Source organism: Temnothorax longispinosus, chromosome 1, assembly GCF_030848805.1.
Source record: "Temnothorax longispinosus isolate EJ_2023e chromosome 1, Tlon_JGU_v1, whole genome shotgun sequence".
Classification (NCBI taxonomy): Eukaryota; Metazoa; Arthropoda; class Insecta; order Hymenoptera; family Formicidae; genus Temnothorax; species Temnothorax longispinosus.
The window spans coordinates 27,831,456-27,855,729 of record NC_092358.1 but is presented as its reverse complement, the minus strand read 5'-3'; the positions used below and the strand labels follow the sequence as shown (position 1 = coordinate 27,855,729).

The 24,274-nt window shown below is 42.0% G+C and overlaps 2 protein-coding genes across 2 annotated transcripts in view; both read right to left on the bottom strand.

The window, feature by feature from the left end:
• Nucleotides 1-856: 856 nt before the first annotated feature.
• The window catches only part of Kibra (WW and C2 domain containing protein kibra), a 61,565-nt gene continuing 38,147 nt past the window's right edge, over nucleotides 857-24,274 (bottom strand). The window contains exons 4-12 of the mRNA XM_071794831.1: nucleotides 10,836-10,944; nucleotides 10,332-10,491; nucleotides 8,405-10,003; nucleotides 7,890-7,976; nucleotides 6,793-6,976; nucleotides 6,105-6,554; nucleotides 5,653-5,871; nucleotides 4,899-5,374; nucleotides 857-4,405 (exon numbers count right to left, since the gene is read on the bottom strand). Coding sequence (XP_071650932.1) covers nucleotides 3,964-4,405; nucleotides 4,899-5,374; nucleotides 5,653-5,871; nucleotides 6,105-6,554; nucleotides 6,793-6,976; nucleotides 7,890-7,976; nucleotides 8,405-10,003; nucleotides 10,332-10,491; nucleotides 10,836-10,944 — 3,726 coding nt within the window. The 3' untranslated portion in view covers nucleotides 857-3,963. The remainder of the gene's footprint in view (nucleotides 4,406-4,898; nucleotides 5,375-5,652; nucleotides 5,872-6,104; nucleotides 6,555-6,792; nucleotides 6,977-7,889; nucleotides 7,977-8,404; nucleotides 10,004-10,331; nucleotides 10,492-10,835; nucleotides 10,945-24,274) is intronic.
• Nucleotides 11,917-12,516, bottom strand: LOC139822902 (uncharacterized). The gene has a single exon (XM_071795080.1). It carries the CDS (start codon nucleotides 12,301-12,303, stop codon nucleotides 11,938-11,940), a length of 366 nt encoding a protein of 121 aa, XP_071651181.1. The 5' UTR covers nucleotides 12,304-12,516; the 3' UTR covers nucleotides 11,917-11,937.

Genomic DNA, 24,274 nt, shown 5'->3' with positions numbered 1-24,274 from the left:
ATGCATGTAATCAGTCACCACGTCCATATCACGTTGAAAATACTAGTTTCATCTCCATGATATGATAGCGTCATAATGCAATAAAAATTAATATATGAAGATCTCGCGTAAAAAAAACATGCTTAAGACAATTTAAGAACAAAGATAAAAATAGAGTTCACAAAATCAATTAATAGTCACTAGAAAAAGAAAATAAAACTCTCCATTGAAAAATTATCGCAAGTGCAGAGACTATTCTCAATTTTTTTTATCCATTTAGCATCGGAGAGCAAGACTTGTCATAATTAAAATTAATCAAGATTGTAGCGCATTAAATGGTTACTTGGAATCGATTAAGAAAAAAATCAATCCTAATTGCAATTTAAATGTCACATAGATCTTATATGGATAAAATGTAAAAATATAGACACTTGCCAGGCGAATGAGGTAAACGCAGAAACTAATAAAGATATATAATTCGCATTAACTTAACTGCAATGAATACGATTATCCAGTTTCATATATATAGAGACTGTCCTAGATTAATTGATACTATAAGAAAAAGATAATTGAGAAACACAGAAATTTTCTATAAACAAAATATACAACCGATCTATCAAGGATCATCAGTGTTCACTGTCAATTATCATCGTACAACTCTTACATGACAACAAAATACATAAAATTACTGAACCAAATTAAATACATAGATTGAAAGAATTCATTCTTGAAATAATTTTTTCATACGTTATATCCAACATGTTGAAAACTCTTCTAAGTACTTAACAAAATGTCTATAATTATCTGAATATGTTTAGGATATATAGCAAGGAAAGATTGCGGCAAATATAGAAAGGAAAGGTATTCAACACAAACGAACGTGGCAAGAGTATACTGTATTTTGTCCTTTTAATCATTACCATACGAACCGTTGCTTACAAATCAAACTGTGATTGTGGTTCTTCCTGCGAGTCTGTAAGTGTGTGTCTCATGTAATGTTGTGTGTACGTGTGTAAACCGCGTGTATGTGTATGTTCTCTTTTATGAAATTACATTTATCGCCTATTTAGCATTCCTTAGCGATACCATTAATAACGTCATCATTATTGATATTATCATTATAATTACTTTGATACAGTAAGGCGCTATGCGGTAGTAAATAATATATATATATATATAATAATGTATAACTTTTTAATTTTAAATACATGAGCGGAATAAGTTCAGCATTTTGAGTGTGAGGCAATTATATACTTCGTTGTTTAATTTCGTAATTGCTCTATGATTTTGTAGGTTTACGAGACGCTCTATAAAATCGAACGTACGTTCCATCGATAAAAATACATTTTTAAATAATGCAAAAAGTGAGTTTGTAATATATATATATTTATGTATATATATATATATATATAGATTTATAGATTTATAGATTTATATATATATATTTATGTTTATAGACGCATAGATATAATCGTTACGATGCGATATATACAAAAATATGTACAAATATTTTCTCTCGGTTTTTTCTTTCGTTATCACCCTCCTTTTCTTTAACTGCCAACATTTACATCTTGGGCTCCTTGATTTACACGTAATATGGCATCCGTTACCTTGGAGATATCTCTTGTCAAGCTATCAACGATCTGTATTAAGAATCAGGATTTTTTATTTCCTATATTAACGCTAGAACGGTCGAGTTTTGGATGCAAACAAGAAAAGAATTAAAAAAATTTTTTTAATTAGAAATTTAAGTTATTTAAAAATAAATTCGTGTGTCAAATGACAATAAAAAGTTTTTCTTTATCTTTATCACGCATTAAAGATTCGTCGAAGTCCAATTATAAAAGTTTTTACCGTTTAAAAAAACGATCGTTTCTATTAAAAGCGACATCCAGAAATTCCTCTTTTCCGCGATATCTTTATCATAATACCGCAATCGACGAACGTTTTGTTTCAAGTAACGCAATTTGCACATTTTGAAACACTTTTCAGAATTGTTTGCATTCTACCATTTATCAATAATCACGATAAACTTAAGTTTTTTTTTTCGAATTTAAATTATAGCATGAAAAATCGACGTAATAAATTCAGCTAGACCAAGGCAAATGCAACATAAAACTGTCTATGTAATTAATTCTCAAAAAAATTATTTCCTATATACCTTGTTAGCATTGAATATATAGGTACTTATCTCGAATAAGATACGTAGATACTTATCTTGAGTCAAAGCAGTTGTGATTAATTCGAATCGTCACAACATTGTCGCTTATTTGCGGAAATGAGTATTTTCGGTTGTCGCGCTTCTGTCTGAATCCTCACATGTATCCCCGGTATTACATGAGCAATGTAATGATTAGATAATGCAGGCTATCCGGCAAATCGTGATACAACTATCGAGGTTCATTACAGACAACTGTAATTTAATCATCACCCCAATATCAATATAGGCAGACATATTACAGTAAAGAACTATATAATCTAAGAGAAAGTTATTTTTCACTCATTTATTGTGTGCAAAAGAGAGAAGAAGAATCCATCTCCTCGTCAATTGTATCACGATATCTTGTATCGGATATCCTGTATATACTTGCGGCGCTTTTCTGGCGCGACTAATTCAACAATAAGGCACATTGTTGCATCTGCTGGTGGAGGAGTGTTTCGAGACAATTCGAGACAGACAGAGATTATGATGTCGTTCTACATCTAGATCGCCGAAAACGACACCACGACCTCCTGCTGATCACTCCGTCCTCCTAATTCCCTGGCACCTACGACCTCAAGTACTACCCGGAGCTTCGGAAAAACGCCTACGTTTTTTTTTTAAGTATTTGAGATAAGACTAATCTTATCACCATGTCTCCAACTGATTACTCCAGTTTTTGACACAATTCTTTTAAGCGCCTTTTCCTTATAATTTCTCTTCAGATCACCTTTTTGGTCATCTTTTTAATAAATTTAAATACTATTAATGCTTCTATACATTGATCACTTCCATATGATGATCTCTCTTTCCATACGACGGTTGGAAAGGCAATCTGTTTCTATAACTTTCCCAAAAAGAACAATCCGAAGACAATTTGGAAAATTCCATAGCTCAGAAAAGAAATAAAGTAGCTGTTTGCAAGCTGATTCTATTTGCCATGGAAAATTAGCGAGCAGAAGTATTTTATTTGATAAAATTTTAATCAGATAAAAAAAGGTGTAAAATCAGCTTTAAAGGTTTTATTAAAGGGAGTTATGAATTGCGTCGTCAGAATCGATACGCGTGAAGGACACTTAGATATTTTCGCTGGTTTCATTCGCGACCTGGGAACTCAACATTAGAAAACCGAACGCGTTGTAAAACGGCGACACCGAGGTCGGAGCAAAATTCGCTAGTCAACCTGGGCGCCGCCTTTTCTCGTTAGATTTTCGAGTCGCAGACCAGCTGCTCGGTGGGTCATGTGCTCCGACGCACAGAGGGGAACGAACGACGCGACATGCGAGGGTGTCGCGGTCGCGATTTCGCGACGTGGACTCGGACGAGTCGGGTTAAACATTTAAATAGCCTATCGTAGAGAGTATCGTTTAAATAATTTACGTTTCTGTATGTACATAATCGCGCTCGCGTTCGCGCGTAATTCTCGCTGCTGCGTCCGTCGTAGGGGTTGTTACTTTTGACACCCAGCATTGGCACATGCACCGCGATCACTGGTCACATCGGCTACAGCAGCTTTGCAGCACGCAATTTGTCGACGACAATCCGTCCTTGACGCATCTTATCCTTTCGAGCTCTTTGATGCGCGCGTCTTACAATTTGCGCATGGCACCTGGGATTCAGAGTTAAGAGGCAGCGGCTTCGCGATTCCTGTTCGCGATCTCTCTTTCTCTCCCGTCTTTCCCCGTCTTGCTGCTACTTCAAACTCGAAGGGGAACAGATCTATGAACTGGCGGAACTGCAGCTCCGTCGCGCGACACCTTGGAACGCGCACGATTTTCCGACCTTCACACTTCGACACCGAGGACCCGGTCAACGACATATTCGTACCTCTTCGGCTCCCCGTTGCCATTCTTCTCGGCAGATTTCGGTAAATCCTCTCTCTCGCCGTTCTCTGAACTTCGCGCGCCCGTCTCTGTTGCCGGTCGACCTTTAGCGTTCACGTCGGCGTTGGACAGTGCGACCTCCTCCTCATTGGGGACGACATTCGCGGCATTTCGATCCGCGACACCGCCGCTCTTCGTGGCGGGCAATGCACTTCCGCCGGAAACGTTGTTCGGCCGCGTTGTCGACGAATTCACGAGACCGTGAGTGCTGGTGACAACTGGCTCCGACGCGTACTTTCTGTGGGTGTGCGATGACGCGGGACACGTGCCTTCGGTCACGAGCTCCTCAGGTGGCAGAACAGGAACGTTCAGATTTATCCGCGTAAAGAAGGCCATCTTCTCTCTGGAAAAAGATAACGTTGCTGGTTTATTAAATGATCTTTATGAAAGATAATATATTTTTCCTGTTAATCCTTATATAATCTTCAAAATTGTTGGAAAATTACAAATTCTTATCGCGGTCCAATTCCACTTGAAGATGTGACTTTTGATTAACACTGTTAATATCTGAGTTATTTTGGATATCACTCGGTTACTTCAGTATCTTGAATATTATTATCAGATGTTATCGTGTTATAGATACTCGAATATTATATCCAGGTAATAAATAAACTGAAAAAAATTTCAAGTAATATCCGGAAAAAACAAGAAATTGAATATTAAGACTAGCATTATCTTATCCATAATACATAATCTTATAATACATAAAAAGTTTCAATGTTTTCGCCAACAGAGAATAAAGTATCAATTCTAAACATTCGTTAGATCTTCTATTAGAATACGCAACTGACTAAAGATAGCAATAGAAAATAATTGTACAGCGAAGTGATACTTACTTGAAAGAAATTATGTCGGGCTTTCCCTTTCCAGCCTTCGTTTTCCTCAACTTGTAGATCTCTTTTGACGTTTTCTTCAGCATCTTTTCCACTTTCTTATCCTCGAGGCTCTTGCCGTTCCTGCCACTTTCGGCTTGCGCTATGAGATTTTGAAATTTCTGGTCTTCCAGCAGCCACGTCGCCAGGTCGGTGTCACCTTTCTCACGTGCTTGTTCCAGCCGTTGCTTCAATTCCCGTAGCCTACTAAGCTCATCTTGGAGATTGTTCAGTCTAGCATGCTGCGCCTGGAGATCTAATTCGAGATCCAACGACGTCCTCGCTGTCGGTGGCAAATGGGACGACTTCTTCGTGGTTTTGTAACTGAGAGCGGAAGACGGTCGACGCCATCGCAGAGAACGTCTCTCCACCGAGTTCCGTTGAAAAGGTCCACCTCTGCGATAAAGCGGCATACTGCTGTCGCTGTCGCTGCGATTGAGCTGTACAAAATAAAACGCAAAAAATACATAAATAAACAATAGTAAAGAAATTTTTCAAAATGCTGAAATTTGCATCTAAAAGTACTATAATGGGCAAATTCACGAAAAATAAGTAACGAAAATTCTGCGACCTTTAAGCTGATGATTAGACATACATTCTTGTATTTAAAAAGCTCCAGAGTTAAAAGGTTTGTATTTTGTAAACTTTCTTATTCTGTACAAAATTCTATACGGAAAAAACAAAGATACAAGTAATTGTGAAGAAGGTTGAAACTTACCCGACAGATGTAATGATTTCTGCTGACGGCCGCACTCGGCGAGAACGTTTGACTCCTCTTGATTACAATAGAGTTCTTGTCGTCGTGAATAGCGCCGGGTGCGACACCAGCTGCGGAGAGTTTCCTTTGCTTGCCCTGTTCCGGAATAAACACGCATTCAGTGTTTGTTTCCTTGTCCTGCGTTTGCCTCGTTTCTTCCTCGTTCAATTCTTCATCTTCCTGTTACGTTACAAATGCAGAATCGTTAATAAATTTGGAGTCGATTTTTTTCTTAATAAAATGCCTATAGTCTTGACAGTAAACAATTTAAAATTCAGCGCAAGTTCAATTTTCGACAGAAAGTTGTCGATCATGGTGATAAAAAAAATGCTAAGTCCTATTAAATCAATGATTATACTTTTAATCAGTGTTCACGGTGATACGCCTCCTAACCAATTCAAATAAATGCTTACTTCGTGCTCCAAAACATCCTCGAGAACCTCCCTATCCTCCATCGTAAACTCCACGATGATACCTTCCTCGTCGCTGTCCTCGCTTCCGCTTTCACTACCATCGTCCTCATCCTCCTCTTCCGGACTATGTAGACAATTCAGTTCTTCCAGCCTCAACGTTACGGCTGTCTGCAGCTCGTCACAGCCTTGATTCCTCGTCAAGGTGGACGTTTGGGAACTGATTATCGTACTTTCGTCGCTACTCTCTTCTTTCGTATTCTGCACGCTCCTATACACCGAAATATCCGACTCCTGCTTGTCGTGCTTCGCCAGTCTGACGCTTGTTGAGACGCCGGTGGTACTGGTACCGGGATTGTCGGACGGTTGCATGAAGCGGAAGGAGAGTATATTGTACCATTTCACACTAGGAGATTCTGGACTGAAGTCTGCCAGCGAGACTTGCGCAGAACCCTGTAATCAAATCGGTAGGGACCATTTAGAATGATACTTTGTTTCTCGGTTTTATATACAACCACTTGTCGTTGTTCGGGAGAATATGAAATTTTGATCATTTTCGTCAATAAAGTATTAAGTATCAATTTTTCAAGGGTGTCTCGAATTTTTTATTGTAATACACTATTGATTGAAATAATCACGGAGTAAAGTGAGAATAGACTTGATAAAATAAGTTTGAGAAAAGTATACGTACCAAACATTTCTCGGCCTCGGTGCACCAAAGTGTCACTTGCAGCGTTTTCGTGTACAATTTGTTGAGCGGGACGGCGATCGGGAAAGTTTCGCCGAAAGTCGGCTTTCGCAGGTCCACGACGGATTTCGTGCAACACGTGTGGTTGACGGGCGGTTGCATGGGCAGCAGGGCGGCTTTGATGTACCTGAAACACGAGGCGAGAGAAAAACGTTAGGTTTCGCGGGTTAAAAGGGCGTTTCAGTGCGTAGTTGCAGTTTCAGGTAGCGGATTTGCTCGGAGGCTATCAATTATTCTTTAAAAGGATATTCAGACGAAAGCAAATAGAATTCAAGAGAAGGCTCTCTCTATCTCTATCTTCATCCCTCTTCTTCCATTCATCGGCGGGATTGGAAAACGTGAGTTCACCGCTACGAAAGATGGATCATTAATCAAACGCTCCCGCCTAACTATATACATTAATCTGTCTCCCTTCCTCGACCGTCGATGCGTCGTGCCGTTTCGCGAATTTATGGCCGGTGGCCGGGGCACAATGGCCGCGGGAATAAATTCCTGAGTGGCTGTAAAGCTAATTGCGAGACGCGGTATCGCTGATAATAGCCGGCTCTTACGTAACGAAGGTGAGCGCGACGCGCGGCGCGCGGCTGGTCAATGATCCAGACACACAAGTGCGCGACAAGGATTTCATAATTACATTCCAATTTCTGATACGTCGGTGGGTGAGGGGGAAGCGAGTGATCGATCGGCCGGCCAACTTGGGTCATTAAGATCGTGCCGATTGCGCACGAATAGACAAAAGTCGAGTGCATTTGCGTAACTCGCCGGCAGGTTGATCTAACATTGCGCAACGAAGTTATTTAATCGGTGATGTTATTTTTAAAAATAAGATACCGTTCGCGCGGATAGTTCGAGCTATCAGCGGCGTCTATGCGCGTTGAACCTCGAGATGTTAACTAATCGCGGATATAAATATTTGTCTTCCGAGGAATGAGAGTTAAGGGTAAACGGTGCAACGGTCGGAATACCAAGACGATTGATAAAATATTGCTTAGAACATATTGTTTGAAAGTAATTAGAACAAAAGTTATGTAGGTACTCACACTTGTGCGTTTTCGGGTATGAAAAGCGCGGCCAGATTTCTCGCGCGTTCGATCCCAACATGAAGTAGTCCGTCGCTCACCGAATACCTGTTAATTGTAAAATTAGAGATTTCAGTTCTGATGTTTCATAATACGAATAATCAGAAGAACGCAAGTAAAACTAATGTAGGTATAGATATAATAATTTATCATGTATATAATGTATATATAATAATTTATCATAATTAAATACATAAATAAAAATAATGTTTAAATGTTATTTAAAAAATTATGTTACATAGACAATTAAAAAAATAATTTCTTTATAGTTTGTTATAATAATCTTTCTAAAAAATATTTTTATTTATTATTTTTTGTATTGATAAAATTATTTTACAATTTAATAATGTAATAAATTTTTAATAATTATATAGCAATATTAATTTCTGCGAAACAAATATATCTCTATAATATTGTAATATTTCTATGCAAATTTTTATTTATTCTATAGTATAGATAAAATAAACGAAACGTACCTCAGTTTAATCTGCACCTGCGCCGTTTCTAGGCTCATTTCGCCGGAAGCTAATAGGTCCACATCGGAGATAGGCCCGGACAATCTTTTCCGATTGCACGCCTCGAAGACACCTGAATCACCTGCGACGCTCTCGTCAGAGACCGCGGCAGAGACGGATCTAGTGTTGGTGCCGGAACTGCTGGCCCTCGACCTGATCCCAGTAGGCGGTGGCGTCTCGCTGATCGGCGACAAGGGAGGTGGCTCCTGCGGCAAGGACGGTGGCTGCTGCAATTGCAGTTGCGCGCCACTCGCGCCAGGCCTGCCCAGGCCGCTACCCTGGGACATGTTACTCGATTGCAGTTCGACGGGTGGATGGGGACCGACCACGAGTTTCAGACGATCCTGCGAATTGACAGAGCACGACTGTTCTTGCTGCGACGCTACTCCTTGCTGCTGACTCAGCCTGAATTCCGACAAACGGTCTTCCAGGTGATTCCCGTCCAAGTGCGACGCGACAGCACCACTAATCCCTGTCGCTATCGCCGTTGTCGTTATCATCGCTGCAGGTGCTGCTCTCTGATATTGCCTTCTCTGTTGCTCCACCTGATCGTAAGCGGGCGGCGGACCCATCGGTGCGTTTTCGTACAACGGCGACACCGGCGGGCTTACACTGGACAGACTCGATCTTGGGGAGAGACTGGGCTGTGATCTGCCGGGTGAGGGTGTGCCGACGAGATTGCTTTGTTCGGAACCACGCAACAGTCTCTCGACACGTCTGTGAAGGTCAACCATATCAACTGGTCGTTCCTGTTGCGAACTAACCGATCCCAAACACTGCGGACCACCGTAAATGTCTGTGAAACTGAGCCCGGAACTGAGGGAACCCTTGCTGCTCGTCGTACTGAGACTTCCGAGACTGGAACTGCTGCTCACTGACAATGTGCTAGCGCTCAAAGTTTTCAACTGGCCCTCCAACATCGCCATCGAGCGCAGCGCATTCCTGAGTTGCTGCAGTAACAGTTGCTTCTCTTCGTGGAGTCGTACGCGATCGGTAATGGTTTTGTTCGAAAGCTCGAAGGCGGTATTAAGGTCCTGTTCGAGCCTGCGAATCTCCAACTGGATCTTCTTCATGTCCTGTTGCGTCCTCGTGCGCGGCGTGATGCTACGTAATTCCCTCAGCAATTGTTCCTTCTCCTGGAATAGTAGCAGCTTGTCCTTATCACTCTCGGTTTGACCCGGCGTCACCTTTTCCTCGAGATCAGCCAACTGCTGTTGTATATGCTGGATCTGTTTTCTCGCCTCATCGTATTGCAGCCTCATACGCGCCATCTCGGCCAGCCGGGTGCCAATCGGTACCAGCTCACCCGAGAGATCGGTCTGGGAGGCTGTGCTGAGCTTCTCCTGCGGCAAGCTGAGCGTGCTAGCTTCCGGACTGCCCTCGCATAGTTGCAACCTTGTTAGTTCGTCCTTTAATTGCGCGAGCGATTGCATCAACTCAGCCTTCTCTTTCTCGCCCGAACTCAAGGACTTCTGGATGTTGCGGAGCTCCGTCATGATCGCCTGCGCCTCCATGATGTTGTAGCATCCACCATGATGGTTGCTCAATTTTTGTTCCACACTGTGGAAAAAAATAAATCGCAGAAATTAGAATTACTCTCAAGTATTGTAATTACTATACAAATAACTGTCGATGTAGTTGAAAAAAAAGACTGGTTCATAATTCTACGATATATAATGATAAAATTTTGATTTCACGAATCAAAATTATTATTGACGTAAGTTACTGAAATAATCGTAGGTCAAAACTTTGCATACATATGATTTTCATGCGTTTGTAATTCTTAAATTAAATCTTAAATCCGGAGGGAGAAAAATTGAGATTAAATTACTTAAAATGTTTAGTACAAAAATTGGCCGTCGCCGATTAATGTTCGTGTGCGTAATACCTGGCGAGAGTATCCACTCCTCGTTGCGTGCAATTCATCTCCGCTCGAATCTGCTCGAGTTCTCGTTTTAGTCGAGAAACTCGGCTCCTCGCGAGTGCCACGTCCGATTTAAGCAGGTCAGGGTCGTATTTGGTGCTCAAGGAACTCGAGCTGGAACACACTGCGAACCACAAATGGCCGTTCAAACACTTTCCGATGATGAAAACGCTTTTCTGCCTACTCGCGTTACAATTTACTTCAAATCGGATATTTGACCGCGTAAAATCTCAAAAAATTCGAAAACTGCTTATCAAAACAAATTCCTTAATTCATAGCAAATTCCTTAATTTCTGCAATCTTGTTTTATTAATGGAACAGTTTTTTAGTCATAATTGATTGACGAAGCATTCGTAAATATAAGCCGCGTATATAGCGCGCATAATTTATCCAAATTACTAATTAATTAAAAAAAAAAAAAAAAAAAAAAAAACGATTAAAATCCACTTTCTGTTAAATCACACTCACAACTTGTACGCGATGCGCCAAGGGTGGTTAAGGCATTATTGAGGTGATTGTACTCATCCTGCGCCAGGCAAAGCCTCTGATGTTTTATGTCATAGATCTCCTTCTTTGCCTATAACACAAGAATTTGAACCTTTTTAGAACAACTGTCACCAAATAATTTTCATATTTATATCAATATATAACTTAATGTAACACTCGTTTTGGTATCGATCACTGTAATCGGCAAAAATATCTTTACTCGTAACATGTGAGACAAACTAATTAGATGTGTTAAGAAAATGATAAACGCTAAAAAGATTTTTCGTAGTTATGTAACTTTTAAACGGCAGTCATTTAAATTCTAAGCATTTAGGCAAATCCACTTCCATAAATAGCAGCGTTGCCGAGCTGTCCGGTTTCCAATTATTTGTTTAGCGATCACGTGCAAATTGCACGCGCTAGAATGTCAGATAGTAACTTGTATACATAAAAAAAGATTATACGTGAAGAAATATAAGTGAAGAAGATTAAACGAAATATCCTCCAAGAAAATAAATCCAAGGAGACAACTCCCTATCTTTCTTTAATATAAAAGGAACCTTTTCTGGATAAATAATAATTGAAGAAAGGGATCTGGATTTTGTATAATATTTTCAGAAATAATTAAAATGAAAAAGATTGATCTTAATCATATAAGTATAATCTCTGATGTATGCTGTGTTTAATAAAATATATTTCACGTGGAAAATATAATTAAATTCTTATTATATGCAGTTTTACGATCCCAGATGCGGCATCACTGTATTCCCAATATTCGAAAAAACCACACGGTTTTTTATGCAAAGAATGCATCACAATACATTGATCTCACTAAAAAATATTTCGACGGCTCACATTTGCTGGCACATAATCACGTTTCGTCCTCGTAAAAGAATATTTAATATTATATTATATTATTTATTTTATATTATTTAATATTTAATATTTGCGAAGCACCTCCTGAAAGATAAGAACGTGATTTTACGTTGCGAAGAGAGGCACTAAAATACACTCAATTTCCGTCCTCGGAAAGAGGAAATGACGCTCGATATTAACTGGCGATACCAACAAGTACTTGGAAATATTATCGAGTAATCCCAAGTGGAGCCCTTACATATTCGCAGTAGTAATATGCTGTAGTGTCGGTATCGTCGCGCTGGTAACACTGCTCCCAATAGAACCTCTGTATCTGCTCGTCGTTCTCGTAATCATTATGATAGCACATCCTCATGCGGTATTGCGATACGACGTTTTCGTAGATCTGCTCTTGCTGCTGCTGTTGCTGCCGCTGCTGAATCAAGCGTTGCTGTTGATACTGAAGATATGTTGGAGGTTGCAAACTTCTGTGTTGCTGCTTTTGCGCCTGCTGTTGCTGATGATGATGGTAATTGTCCACGTAGTTACGGTACTGATGTGCCGGTAGTATGCAGAGAGTGTACTGACGGTCCATGCCGAGTACACGGTGGACTGCGCGCACTCTCTGTGGCTACGCGATGCCTTTCTTCCTCCTGTTCCTCCTGCTCCACCTCCGCTTTTTCCTCTTCTTCCTCTCTTCTTTATATTTCTCTTCCACCCTCTCTCTCTCTCTTTCTCTCTTCGTCTCCTTTCGTTTCTCCACTTCTTCACTTCCTCCTCTCAATCCCGTCTCGTGCTCTCCTGCGCTTTCGTGTACTCTTCTATCTCCTCTTTTCTCCTCGCCTCATCTTCGCGAAGGCCTCCTCGAGACTGGCCGGTGTACGGGGCCCGAAATTCCGATCCCCACCTCCGTGGGTCTCAATTTTTAAGGGATCCCACCTTTTTTCCTCTTTTTGCCTTCTCTTCCTTCGCTTCTTGCATCGTCCGGCCAGTCCTGCCTATCCCCTCTCTACGGTATCCGTTCTATCCCTCCCCCAATACCCCTTTTGCCCCTACTACCGCAAACTCACGCACACAGATTCTTTCCTCTCCTCAACGGGATGGAGCATAAACTGGCTCCACGTACTCCCTCTTCATCCTCTTCCTCCTTCTCTTCTTCTTCTACTTCTTCTTCTTCTTCTTCTTCTTCATCTTTTCCTCTCTCATTCCAGGCGCTTCCTCCATCGTATATTTTTCATGCCATCTCTCTCACTTCTCGGCGGCCTCAAGCGCCTCTTTCTTACCCGACGTAAAAAGGCGGGCCTCCACAGCCCCGACAGGATTGTCGCAACCAGGACCTCGGTGCGAATTCTACGTTCTGGTTTATAAAAGACTAGTTTAAAGTTTAAATAGCACAATATAATGCTTTACTCTAGCATTAAAAGCAAATCAATTAATATGCTCTATAAATGGATCCTGGAACTGAGACTTGTTAAATATTCCTTAATCATTAAATATTTAAATGTGAGAAGTGCTTATCCTTCAAAAGAAAATAATTTCATATAACTAGATATTGTTGTTTGATAGAAGTAAAAAAACAATCTTTCGTTCTTATACTAATTGTAAAATATATTAAATTTTCACTCGTACATCTCATATATTCTTCATCGTATTGCAATGCATGTAAAATTGCGTCCAAAAGTGATAAATGAAAACTAATATTAGTTGATAATAATAAAAATATATAATCTCGTAAATATTTATTTAACTTTTTTATATCAGAGCAAGATAAAATCTTCATTAAAGCATCAAAAATTCTTTTTCATTGTGCAAAGTGTCCAAGTCCATGTTTATTATCATTATTCTGGCGCTCGAGGGAGTCTATTTTTTCAGACCCGCGGAATGTCGTCGCATGCAATGTAATCCAGAAGCGCAGGGCGCCTGAGGGCCAGCGCACGATTCTGTCATTGGTGGGGACTGCGCGCGCGCGCAAGCTATAAGGACAGGAGCAAGCAGAGAAAGGTGGACGAGAGGGTAGCCAGAATTGCTGAGGAACAGCGGAGGATGAGGACGAATGGATGAGGGAGAGGTAGGACGAAGCATGAAGAAGGGACGCGATGGAAGGGCAAGGAAAGAGAAGGGAAAAGGGAAGGGCGGGGAGGAGATCCGGCGAGGTCACGGTACGACCCTGCTTGAACGTGGTCGCATCCGTCGGGGCCTTGCCGTCGGTAGTAGAACCGACCTTGAGTCGCGCATTATGCCCCGTCCTTGTTGGAATTTCTGGGGCCCCTACTGGCCCCATCAGCCGTGTCTCCGGATGATCATCTAAGAGCGGACCCAGCCGGCAGGGCAGCGAGGCCTCGCTCGTTGCGCGCCGCCCCACCACTCTCCGCCAATCGCGGGGACTCGCCTCATCCGTGGGGCTCCAGTATGTGCACCGGAGGAGAGCACACGAGTTCTTTCCGCTCCCTCTCCCTCTTCCTCCGTCTCCTCCTCCCCCCTGCGCCTTCACGCATCCTCTCCACGAAGCCATCACAATCTTTCTCTCTTCCTCCCCTCCACGCCATTCTTCCTCTTCGCCCTCAAAACGTCGGAGAGAACCCACGGCGCCTCGCGCACATATTTCTCGGTCCATACTATTATTGTCGAGAGAGCACACAGATGGTATCAAGTACTGGCCAGCTTGGTCCGCTCCGCGGAAAGGGGCCTTATTTTTCCACCCGCCTGTCCTCCCTATCCTCATCCTTATCCTCGTCCTCCATCTCTTCCTACTTCTCCATCGCCGCCGCCTCCATGGCCCGACCTTCGACTAGCGTATCCTTTTTTCGTTCGATGGACTAACTTTCTTCTTCTCTTTCCCGGAACGGCGAAATAACTTCGATTTCCGACAGGAAATCTCCGGCCCTCTCTTGGGTCCCAGTTGTCACTCTCCCCTGATTTCGACCTCTTCCGTGATGTACTCATTATGTACTCGGATCTTCAACGCTATTCTTTCTCTCGACTAGCTTTTAGAAGCTCCATGGTAAAAGAATATATGTACACACATTTTGCACATTTTTTCTCACTATTTTATATACGTAATATTACTAACGTACTTCGTGTTATTTATCCAGTAATTCTATTATGCTAAAATTTCAAAACTCTATGTCACAGATTAAACTGTCTTCCCCAATTAATATCCAAGTTCTATCCAACATTAAACGTATCTAGAATTAGCATTTATAAGATTTTACGCCTGATTCAACATAATCGACTTTATTTGCGACTCTAGCTAAAATGCTAGAGCTTGTATCCCCGTTTCTCGGTATCGCTTGGTGTCTACAGTCTAGGACGTATCTCCTGCCTGAAGGGATTCGAAGGAACGAGGGCTCTTCAGCGACAGCCGCATTCCAAGCGAGACGCCTAATACCGTTCCTAGCATGACAAAAAACAAAAGGTCATCACGAAGGATATGAGGGGAGTGAGGTACGGCAGGATCATACGAGAAGGAAGACGAGCCGCGCGTCGTCGGTCGGGCCCGTAGAGAGGAGAGGGGACGCGACAGGACGAAGAGGAGGCGGAAGGCGTCTCTCGGATATATTCCTGCGCAAACGGCCGCGATTTATACCGCCTGGAGCTCGCTATCCTAGGAGCCGAATGCCTAACTGATTGCTGAATTCCATTCCATCGGCCTACCTTCTCTCCCTCCTTCTTTCACTCTTTCTCTCTCTCCCTCCCTCTCCCCCCTCTCTCTCTCTCTCTCTCTCTTTTCCTGCTCCTCGTTCTCGCGAGCGCCTCGCGTCCTCCGCCTTGGGAATGCTACGAGAAACCACGAACGTCGTCGTTTGCTCTCGTTCAAAATTCCAGCCGCCTCGATAGAACCGTCTCACCGAGAGTTTCGTCCCCGATCTCGGACAATTTCGAAGAGATCGATATAAACGAATAGTGAAGTGTTTATATGTCCGTAATATACCGTTCTCTTCAAGAAACAACAGCTTTTTATTTGAAATTTCCGTGAAAAATATCCATTATAAAAAACGGTCACATTTCAAATCGCCATTACCGGTGCTCGTTTTCTTTAAATGGATCTGTTACGGATTACGCATATGCTACCTAACGTCTTTTCCCTTTTCTCTCATTTTACGTTGGGGTGACTTGCCTCACCGGCTCACTAATGGCTCGAAAGAATTCTTATCTTAGATGAGAAGGATGATTAAAAGAGTCGAAGAATTACAAAGAGAAATAGATTACCGATCCCGAATACCAATTAATCTGTCATTTTCCGATTGCATTCCACGCGCGCACGCAGTAAAAGTGATTACGCAGGCTTAATACTTTCGTATCGCAAAATGGTGCCCGCGCGTCGATTGTATCACTCTCATCGATCGTCATCGGAGAAATTTCTCATTAAGAAACATTAGGTCTGTTTCCTATTGCTGAACTGGCTGCACTTACTCCATATTGCAAGGAAAAAGATAAACTCTGAACTACCAATGCAGTGTCAGTTCAGCAAAGAAAAGAGAAAATAGACCCATTATTAATTTACATATACTAGTGAGAGATCTCCGTTTTCCGTTTAATTCACCATTAACATATAGATAAACCTATGGATAAAGCAAATTCAGTGAAAAATCTCTAATTATATTCGATCCTGATTGAGGATTTCCGAGGAAACGCAGGTGCGATTTGTACAACTGTCGCAATGGTCAAAATGTTATAAGGTATTCTCCGGCGCGATTGGCCTTCCGGTCGAGGGGATCATGCGGCGTACGAGGGTCGCATAAACACTCCGGTGAATTCGTCTATGATAATAATTCTCGTAGTCGCACTGCGGCGCGGGCGCAGTGTATATAACATACGCGTGCACGCACGTGTGCTATCTCGGTGGCTTCATCTCGGCACTTGCGCGCGGGATCTTTCCGCGCGATGAAAGGACGATGTCCGTGGCGAAGCGGAAGACAAGAGCTGCACTAGGAAGAAAATATATGGAGAGGTCGACGGGAATGCGTTTCCGAGAGGAGTGACGACGAGAAGGGTGGGAGCGAGTAAACAGGAGAGTTACGAATGAGGGAATGGACCAGAAGAGACGAAGAAAACTGGAATGCCAGAGGAAGACGGTAAAATAAGACACGGCATGGCGGAAAGATGGGAAGAGAAGTCTGAGAAATAGACGAGGATGTGAGAGGACAGAGTAAAGTTACGAATAAAGTATAGCAGGAAAGAAATTAAGGAGAGGAAAGAAGGCGAATGAAAAAAGTGTTGTGCTTGTATATCGCTCAAATGCAAATAGAGATAGAATCAACGAGAAAGCTAAAAAGAAGTAAACAGAGGTGAACACACTGGAGAAGGATGGCAGAAGTAAAAAGTCGGTGAAGAAAATAAAGTGTCTTTAGAGAGTCCACCATGGAAGAAAACGAAACGAGACAGAAGATAACATTAATTGGCTACTAAATGCTTTGCACGGGATGATAAGAAGAAGCATTGCATTTAGGCAAAGCAGTAGCGGTTGTATGAATTTTTTGATTCTTCATGATCTGTATCATTCTGTATCAATTGTATGCTACAAACGAAGAATGCCGTGAGGTCCGTAAGAGTTTGACACCATGCCAGAAAAATGATTTGTGCGCGAGCGAAGCGGACGAGCGAGCTAGAAGAACTTAAGATAGAAAGACCAAGGGAGAAAGAGAAAAAGGCAGGAAAGAACGAAGAAAAAGAGAAAGAGAGGCCGCGGCCGAGAGAAGTTCACGTTGCAAGGAGTAATGGCAAGGAAGGAGGCTCGCTCGCGCGAGCGAGCGCGGATGGTGATGGTGGCGGCAGTGGAGACGGCGGAGGAGGAGGGATCGGAATGCAGCCGAGTGAGGAATTCCGACCCCTCCCGCATATTTATCTAAGCGCGCGGCGCGGAGGCAGCGGGACCCGGGTCGGGCCCGGTCCGCGGGGCCCCCTTTTATAGTGCGCCAACCACGCGGGCTTGCGCGTGGAGAGGGAGTACAAATAAAGGAGAGAAGAAGCGAGGTAACAGAGAGAAACAGAGAGAAAGAAAAAGAGAGACAGAGAGGGAGAGGGGGGAGAGAGAGAGAGAGAGAGAGAGAGAGGAATGGAGACGGACCGAGGATACGTACGAGGCCAGTGCCAGGCCACTATTACGACCTTAGTGTATAGGCTTATTCAGGAATGCCCGCGGTGTTTTGTAATTGGGCGCATTCGTACGATTTTCTTGCGTGAATGCGCGAGCGAGTGAGCGAGAAAGAAAGAGAGGGAAGATCTTGACGCGACGCAAGTTCGATAGGACCTAATAATTATTGACATTTAAAGGAGTTTCTTGAGAGTCGTTCATTACTCGCAATGACAAAAATTAATCTGAATCGACTAATTTTGTGTTTATTTATTTTCGATGTTGTCCTCTGTATCCGAATTGAGATATTGATCCCTAAACAACAACTGCATGCGCAAGAAATATACATTAAAAGTTTATATTAATATGTTTTTGTTTTATGAAGACCGTCTTTGAATAATTTAGAATATTTTAGAGATTACATGTAATGCGACGGAAGACCGCGAGTAATCGTTTATGCCATTATTCGATTATAATCGAGAACTTTATCAAGACGTTTATCGAGGAACGTGTGTCGGTAACCAGACATGTAAGGCGCGCCAATAAAATATTTCCGGGTAGTAAGAAATGAAATTAAAAAGTCTCGATTCTTGGCAAGAACAATTCGGCCGAGGGCCCGCTGCTACCTCCCAAGGCTGATGAGGACCCGACGATGGCCGCCACGACGAAAAGGAAGAAAGAGGAACGTGCTCTCGAGATTAAAATGATTAGGTTTAGGTAGAAGAGTGGTGAGGAAGGGACCAGAGGGGAAGGAGAACGCGTTGGGGGCCCGAGCGCTACCGGGCGCTCACGTGATCGCCCTGTGGCTACCGAATTCCGTATGAAGTGGGTCTCGTGCTTCGCTCCAAGGGCCCCGCCAGGGCCCCTCTAAACAACCTGATCCACTTCGGGACCCCGGGGATAGGAAAATCGGACGTGCATACAAGCGGATGCAACTTTGCGTTCTCGATCTCCAACACGATGTCTCGGGCGTTCTCATCCGTGGTAACTTTTTCGCGTAAAATGAGAAATCTTCTGTCAAGATCTACGCGTGATTTTAAAGCTTTTATCCCTTAAGAAATAAAAATAACTTGCAAATTGCTTCATAATCGTTGTTTTCGAGAATTTCAACATGTTTTAATATTTCGTGGTCGTTAAATTTTTCTATATTCACCATCCATATGATATTATAATATTCTAAGTATGATAAATATATTAAGAATTTTATCATCAAAATGTTTAAACATTCTAGGCGCTAATTGTAAGATAATTGATTCGAAATTTTTGAATCGTGTTAAACTTTGTGTTCGTAATAATGATGAATATATTGGAGCTTGAAATCTGAGATTGACATATTCAAACTTGAATAAATTATCTTTCTAAAGTAAATTTGTAGATTGATTTTACATTTCAGAACAAAAATTATTAATGCACAAGAACTTTATAATGGCATTGTAGTTGATTAAAATGCAAACCGTCTCGTAAAATGCAATTATCATCTCGTGCATCACATCAATGTCTTTCTAAAGTACAGTTCAGAGATACGACTCATAATACTTTGTTTTTGAGCGAATAAAGCGAACAAATAAGATAAAAATGATAATTGGAAAGGCACTTCGGTATTCGTTAATTATGCGTGCCTTATTGAGAACTATAAACGTCTACAGGTACCTCGATTTTATTGTTGTAAAATATTTCGAATTCTTCGAAAAACTTTGGAGTCTTCTCGAAACTTTGATTGAGAAAAGATGATAAATTTTATTTTAAATCGGTAGATCTCGTAATAAAAGAACTTTTGTTATAGGAACTTCAATGTGAAATTCCTCGACGATGAATCCATCGTTCAGATATTCTCTGTGTACTCGCGGTGGATATACTGTACAAAAAAAGCATTTCGCACATATGTACGTTTATCGGCGTGCGCGTGAATTTTTGCTGAGCGTCGGATGGAACGCGCGAGATCAGTGATATCTGATTCAGATTTACGTTCGACGGCGGGAGGAAGAGGGGAAGGGTGCGAGAGAGAGAGAGGGGGGGAACGGAGGGATCGAGAGTAATCGGGCTGACGGTCGAGAAAGGAATTTCTTTGGCCGGACAGCTGCTGCCGAACAAAGGACGCGGGATATAAAAGAAGAGTTCCTCAAGGCGCACGTGGCTCCCGCGAGAGAAAAAGAGTAGGAGGAGGGAAGATCGGGGAGAGAAAGAGAGAGAAGAGGAGAGGATCCATCGGCTAATACAGGGACTGGATATACACGCGACCTGCCGCTCCGGCACCTTTCCAAAAATTCCCTCCCCTCTCCGTCAATTTCACCTTTTTCTAAATCATAATCGAGGAGTATGACTCGCTCGGCATTAATCTGAAGAAATAACAATATTTTCGAAAAATTAAAAAAAAGTTTTATATTTGAAAAGGAAAAAATTTTATCCATCCTTGTCTCTCTCTCTCTCCCTCTCTCTCTCTCATTATCCTTTTTTTTATTTTTTTTAGTCGTACTTTGACAGTCGAAACATTTACTTCGTTCAATCATCAAAGATTTAAAAAAAGTGAGAGAAGACATTATTAATTACAGAAAGAAGTTTTGTCTTTTAAAGTACTAGGTATAAAGTACTCCGTATAAGAAAGAATTCATTATACATTTTTTATTTATTTATACATAACGAGCTATCATCGTCTTTATCGCGAATTACGCCATGGCTATCGAATTATGTCCCGCATACGTCCCGCGCAATTCCGATTTGTTTATCCGTTTATCGTGGCGGACGCGGGCTTTATGCAACTGGCGGATATCGGCTTGATATTCACTTTGCGCCGACTGACGAGCCCCGCTATGTGACGCAGTCCACGTTCTTGCTCACAGAAGTCGCCACGAAGTTCAGATACTCCACGCCGTCGACGGGGAGTCAACGTGGGGTTACACGATTCGCCGCGGTAAATCCGCACGCCGCACCGAAAGCACCTTACTTTTGTATTAATGCTCATACCGAGTGAAAGTGTATCGCGCATTCCGCAAATGTTACACGAGCGTGCGCGTCCACCGCCGCGTTGCGTTGCAACGCGTAAAGAGCGCGGCGGAACTTCCTAATAAGTACCGTTTCATTTATCTTGGAGAGAGAACGAAATGTAAAAAATGCACTCCGCTTGATGCGAAGAGCGTCCCGATGATCTATCCTTATAAATTCCTCTCGATCGAATGTTTTTTGTATTAAAAAATCCCAACAATTCCCTTCGATTACAAAAGAAACGATCGAGGAAAAGGAATTAAATCTTAGAAGTATACGGTCCGAGACACAGTAAAATCCCATTCGTTCGTTCGTTCATTCGCAGCGACGATACAAATAGTAAAAATGATAATGTAAATCGTAAATCGCGCTGATAACGTAATTAGCAAAATATAAAGTAATCCGCGAAAAACTAATACTACGATGAGGAACTTAATCGAGGTGATTGTGCAGAGCGCGAGGAAAGGGAACTTAGCCGAATTAATGCGTCGCAGAAACTTATTTTCGCACCTGCCTCCGGTGGAGATAACGGCTGATACGACGCCGAAGCGTCGCGATAGCGTCTGGCGTCGTGCCGCATTCCAGCGCGTTGCCCGCGTCCTCGCGGCGCAAAACAACCCGATCGCGCCTCTCGCGCTCGTCAGAAAGGCAATTAATTCGACGACGACGACGCGGCGCTTAATCGCCAAGCATCGCCGGTTTACGTATCGATTATCGTATCGTAAACAACTACGTAATAACTTTTCGATCGAAGATTCGTCAGAGACTTTAAGCTCCAAAAAATACATCGCCTGTTACGGCTTTCGGATCCCCTGCGATTAAAACTCTCATCGAATTTTGAAGCATCAGGAGGAAGATCTAACTTAAAATTATAAACTGGTAAAACGCGGAGAAAGCTCTATCGTGCCTATACTTACGTCCGCCGTGTGTCGAATGCTTGGTCGAATGTTATGATCCCCGATCAATTACAATCGAAAAAATTCGCATATTATAGATTATTATATCGACGCGACGTAGCGCCGGGACACCCGGTATATATTCGCGGTAGCACCGTTACCTTATCGGCCAGATACAGCAAGATTTAACGAATTCCTGCCGGGGAAAGTTCTCGGTGCATTTTGCGTTTATTGGCACACACGCGTGCGCGCGCGCGCGAGCGCATACATACGTTTGTGAGACTTATATCTGCTTTAATGTAGAAGACACTATGCGTGAAGACACTCGCCACTCTCCCTCGTGCGAAATGTTTGCACCTTGCATGAATCATGCTCATTTCGGCGCAGGATTATACGGCAATTAGAATTATAAAATGTATCGCGACGAACGAATAAAATATATTGCTCTCTCTCTCTTTCTCTCTTACGGATATTACCCTTATTCTTCAACTGACGAGTATGTCAAACGAGCGATTCGCTATTAATAGTACCACCAGAAAGCTGATTCTAAAATCACAAGTCGGAATTTGAAAATAAACTTTTCTCCTCGATACCTTTCGCTCGAAATTAGTTTAAGAATGTGAGGGTGATAAAAGGTGGGTTCAATACAGGCCTGCGACGTTCGCGTATGAGACGTTCGCGTCGTTAATCACGAGACCGTCTCGTTAAAGCCCCCGTTCAATCTATTTCTGTCTCCTCGCCCATTCCCGCTCTTAATTGCGAGCTTAATCGGCAAATATTCGATCAAACGTACAAATAGTTTTATCGTTCAATTAATCACGTTTTACGAAAGCGCTCCGCGCTCCGTAAATGCAGCGATAAGAGAGGAAAGTGCTGTGTGCGAAAGGAAAGTGCCGTTGCCTATCGCTATCGTTACGAAAAGTCTCTCGAGCATGGGATTACAATTTTTATTCAGCGTCTCGCGAACGCGAACGTCCGACTCTAACTCCGCGAGAGATACATAAGCACGCATGTCTGTGCGTACGTGCGTGAGAGGCGGTTCGCGGTGGCCGGCCGCCGCGCCGCGCCGCGCCGCGCGCCGGGAGATGCTGATATGAATGGAATGCGATGCTATTATCGGAGTGTACCTACCGATAACTCGTTACGTCGCGGCTTCGCCGAGCGGCGCGCGAAGTGGGAAAGGAAGGGGAGCGCTCCTCGATGCACAGGAGGCAAAAGGTCGTAACTCCCGAAGAATCATGTTCGCGGAAAGCCGCATGAATGTGCACGGAGATACGCACGAGCCAGAGCGAGGAATCGAACGCGGATCTTTTTCGCGTCTTCTTCTTCGATTCGAACATTTTTCTGAGACGCGTCATCCCCGAGGTCATCCCTCGCCTTAAATAGTCTTCGCTCATGGTTTTTGTTTTTTAAGATCTCGACACATACTTATATTTTGTGTGGTTTAAATAAATCTTTTGTGCAAATTATAATTATATAATCTTTAATGAATTAAATGTGTACGCTTGCATTCTCTAATTAATAAAACAATATTTGAAATACTCTGTGAATTGTTTTGTGTTCAAAATATTTTAATATTTTAAGTATTTTTTTATCCTTTGATAATAAGTATTATACGATTTAAATATCGCTCGAGGGTACGAATTCTTGGAATAATTGACACTTCGCTTATAAAGGAATGTTTCATCGATTTGTCAATGATTCTTCCTCATCGATCTGTCTACCGCATTGTTAGATATGATTGCACATCGGCCATTATCTGTCACATAAACACTTCAATGTAACTCATATAGTCTGATAGATACATTGATCGGGACAATGGAATACGACAGTCTATGTATAATAATTTCCGACGGATTATTATTCCTCTAACATTAGAGCTGTCGTCGCGGTAAGTTGTAACATTTGCTCAATAAGCGCCATGATTTATCGTCCGCGATGCGAAGCGAGAACGAGAACGTTCTGAGAAAATTCGCTGAGAACATTCTGTGAGGACGAGAATTATCTGAAAATATTCCCTCGTAGGAAAATATATAAAATATACGACGTATATATCAACAATATTGTGGAAATATTTTTTCGAAAAAACAATGCGATATATATTTTTATAGCCCATTCCACATTTATCGAATCTTTCAATTCCATGTATTTATGTTAAAATTAGAATTCATATTTTCCGAAGAAAAATAATGTTTAGAAAAGGCAATATTATGTCCTCAAATAAAAATTTTCGAAAAATCAAAAATTCATTAATAGGGGAACTGTGCCTAATATTGCACCCCATTTTTAAAAACCAAAAACTTTTGACTGAAAACTTCTATAAGAGTATAACTAAACTGCATCATTTTATTCTAGGATTATCGTAATATGATCTCCATGACTTGAATGTGTTTAAAGTTTATTTTAATTATTTTTTCTAGAAAAACAAAAAAGTAGCATTTTTCGACATAGAAAAAAAAGTGTTCCTATAATATCGCACTTTTACATATTTTTGTTAAAAATACAATTATGACACACAATATATGCTCAAAATAGAACATAAGATAAAAATATCCTCTTTTAACGATTAAGAAAACCCATAGGGTTTCACGGACTATAGGGCGGAGTGATGTGGTCAG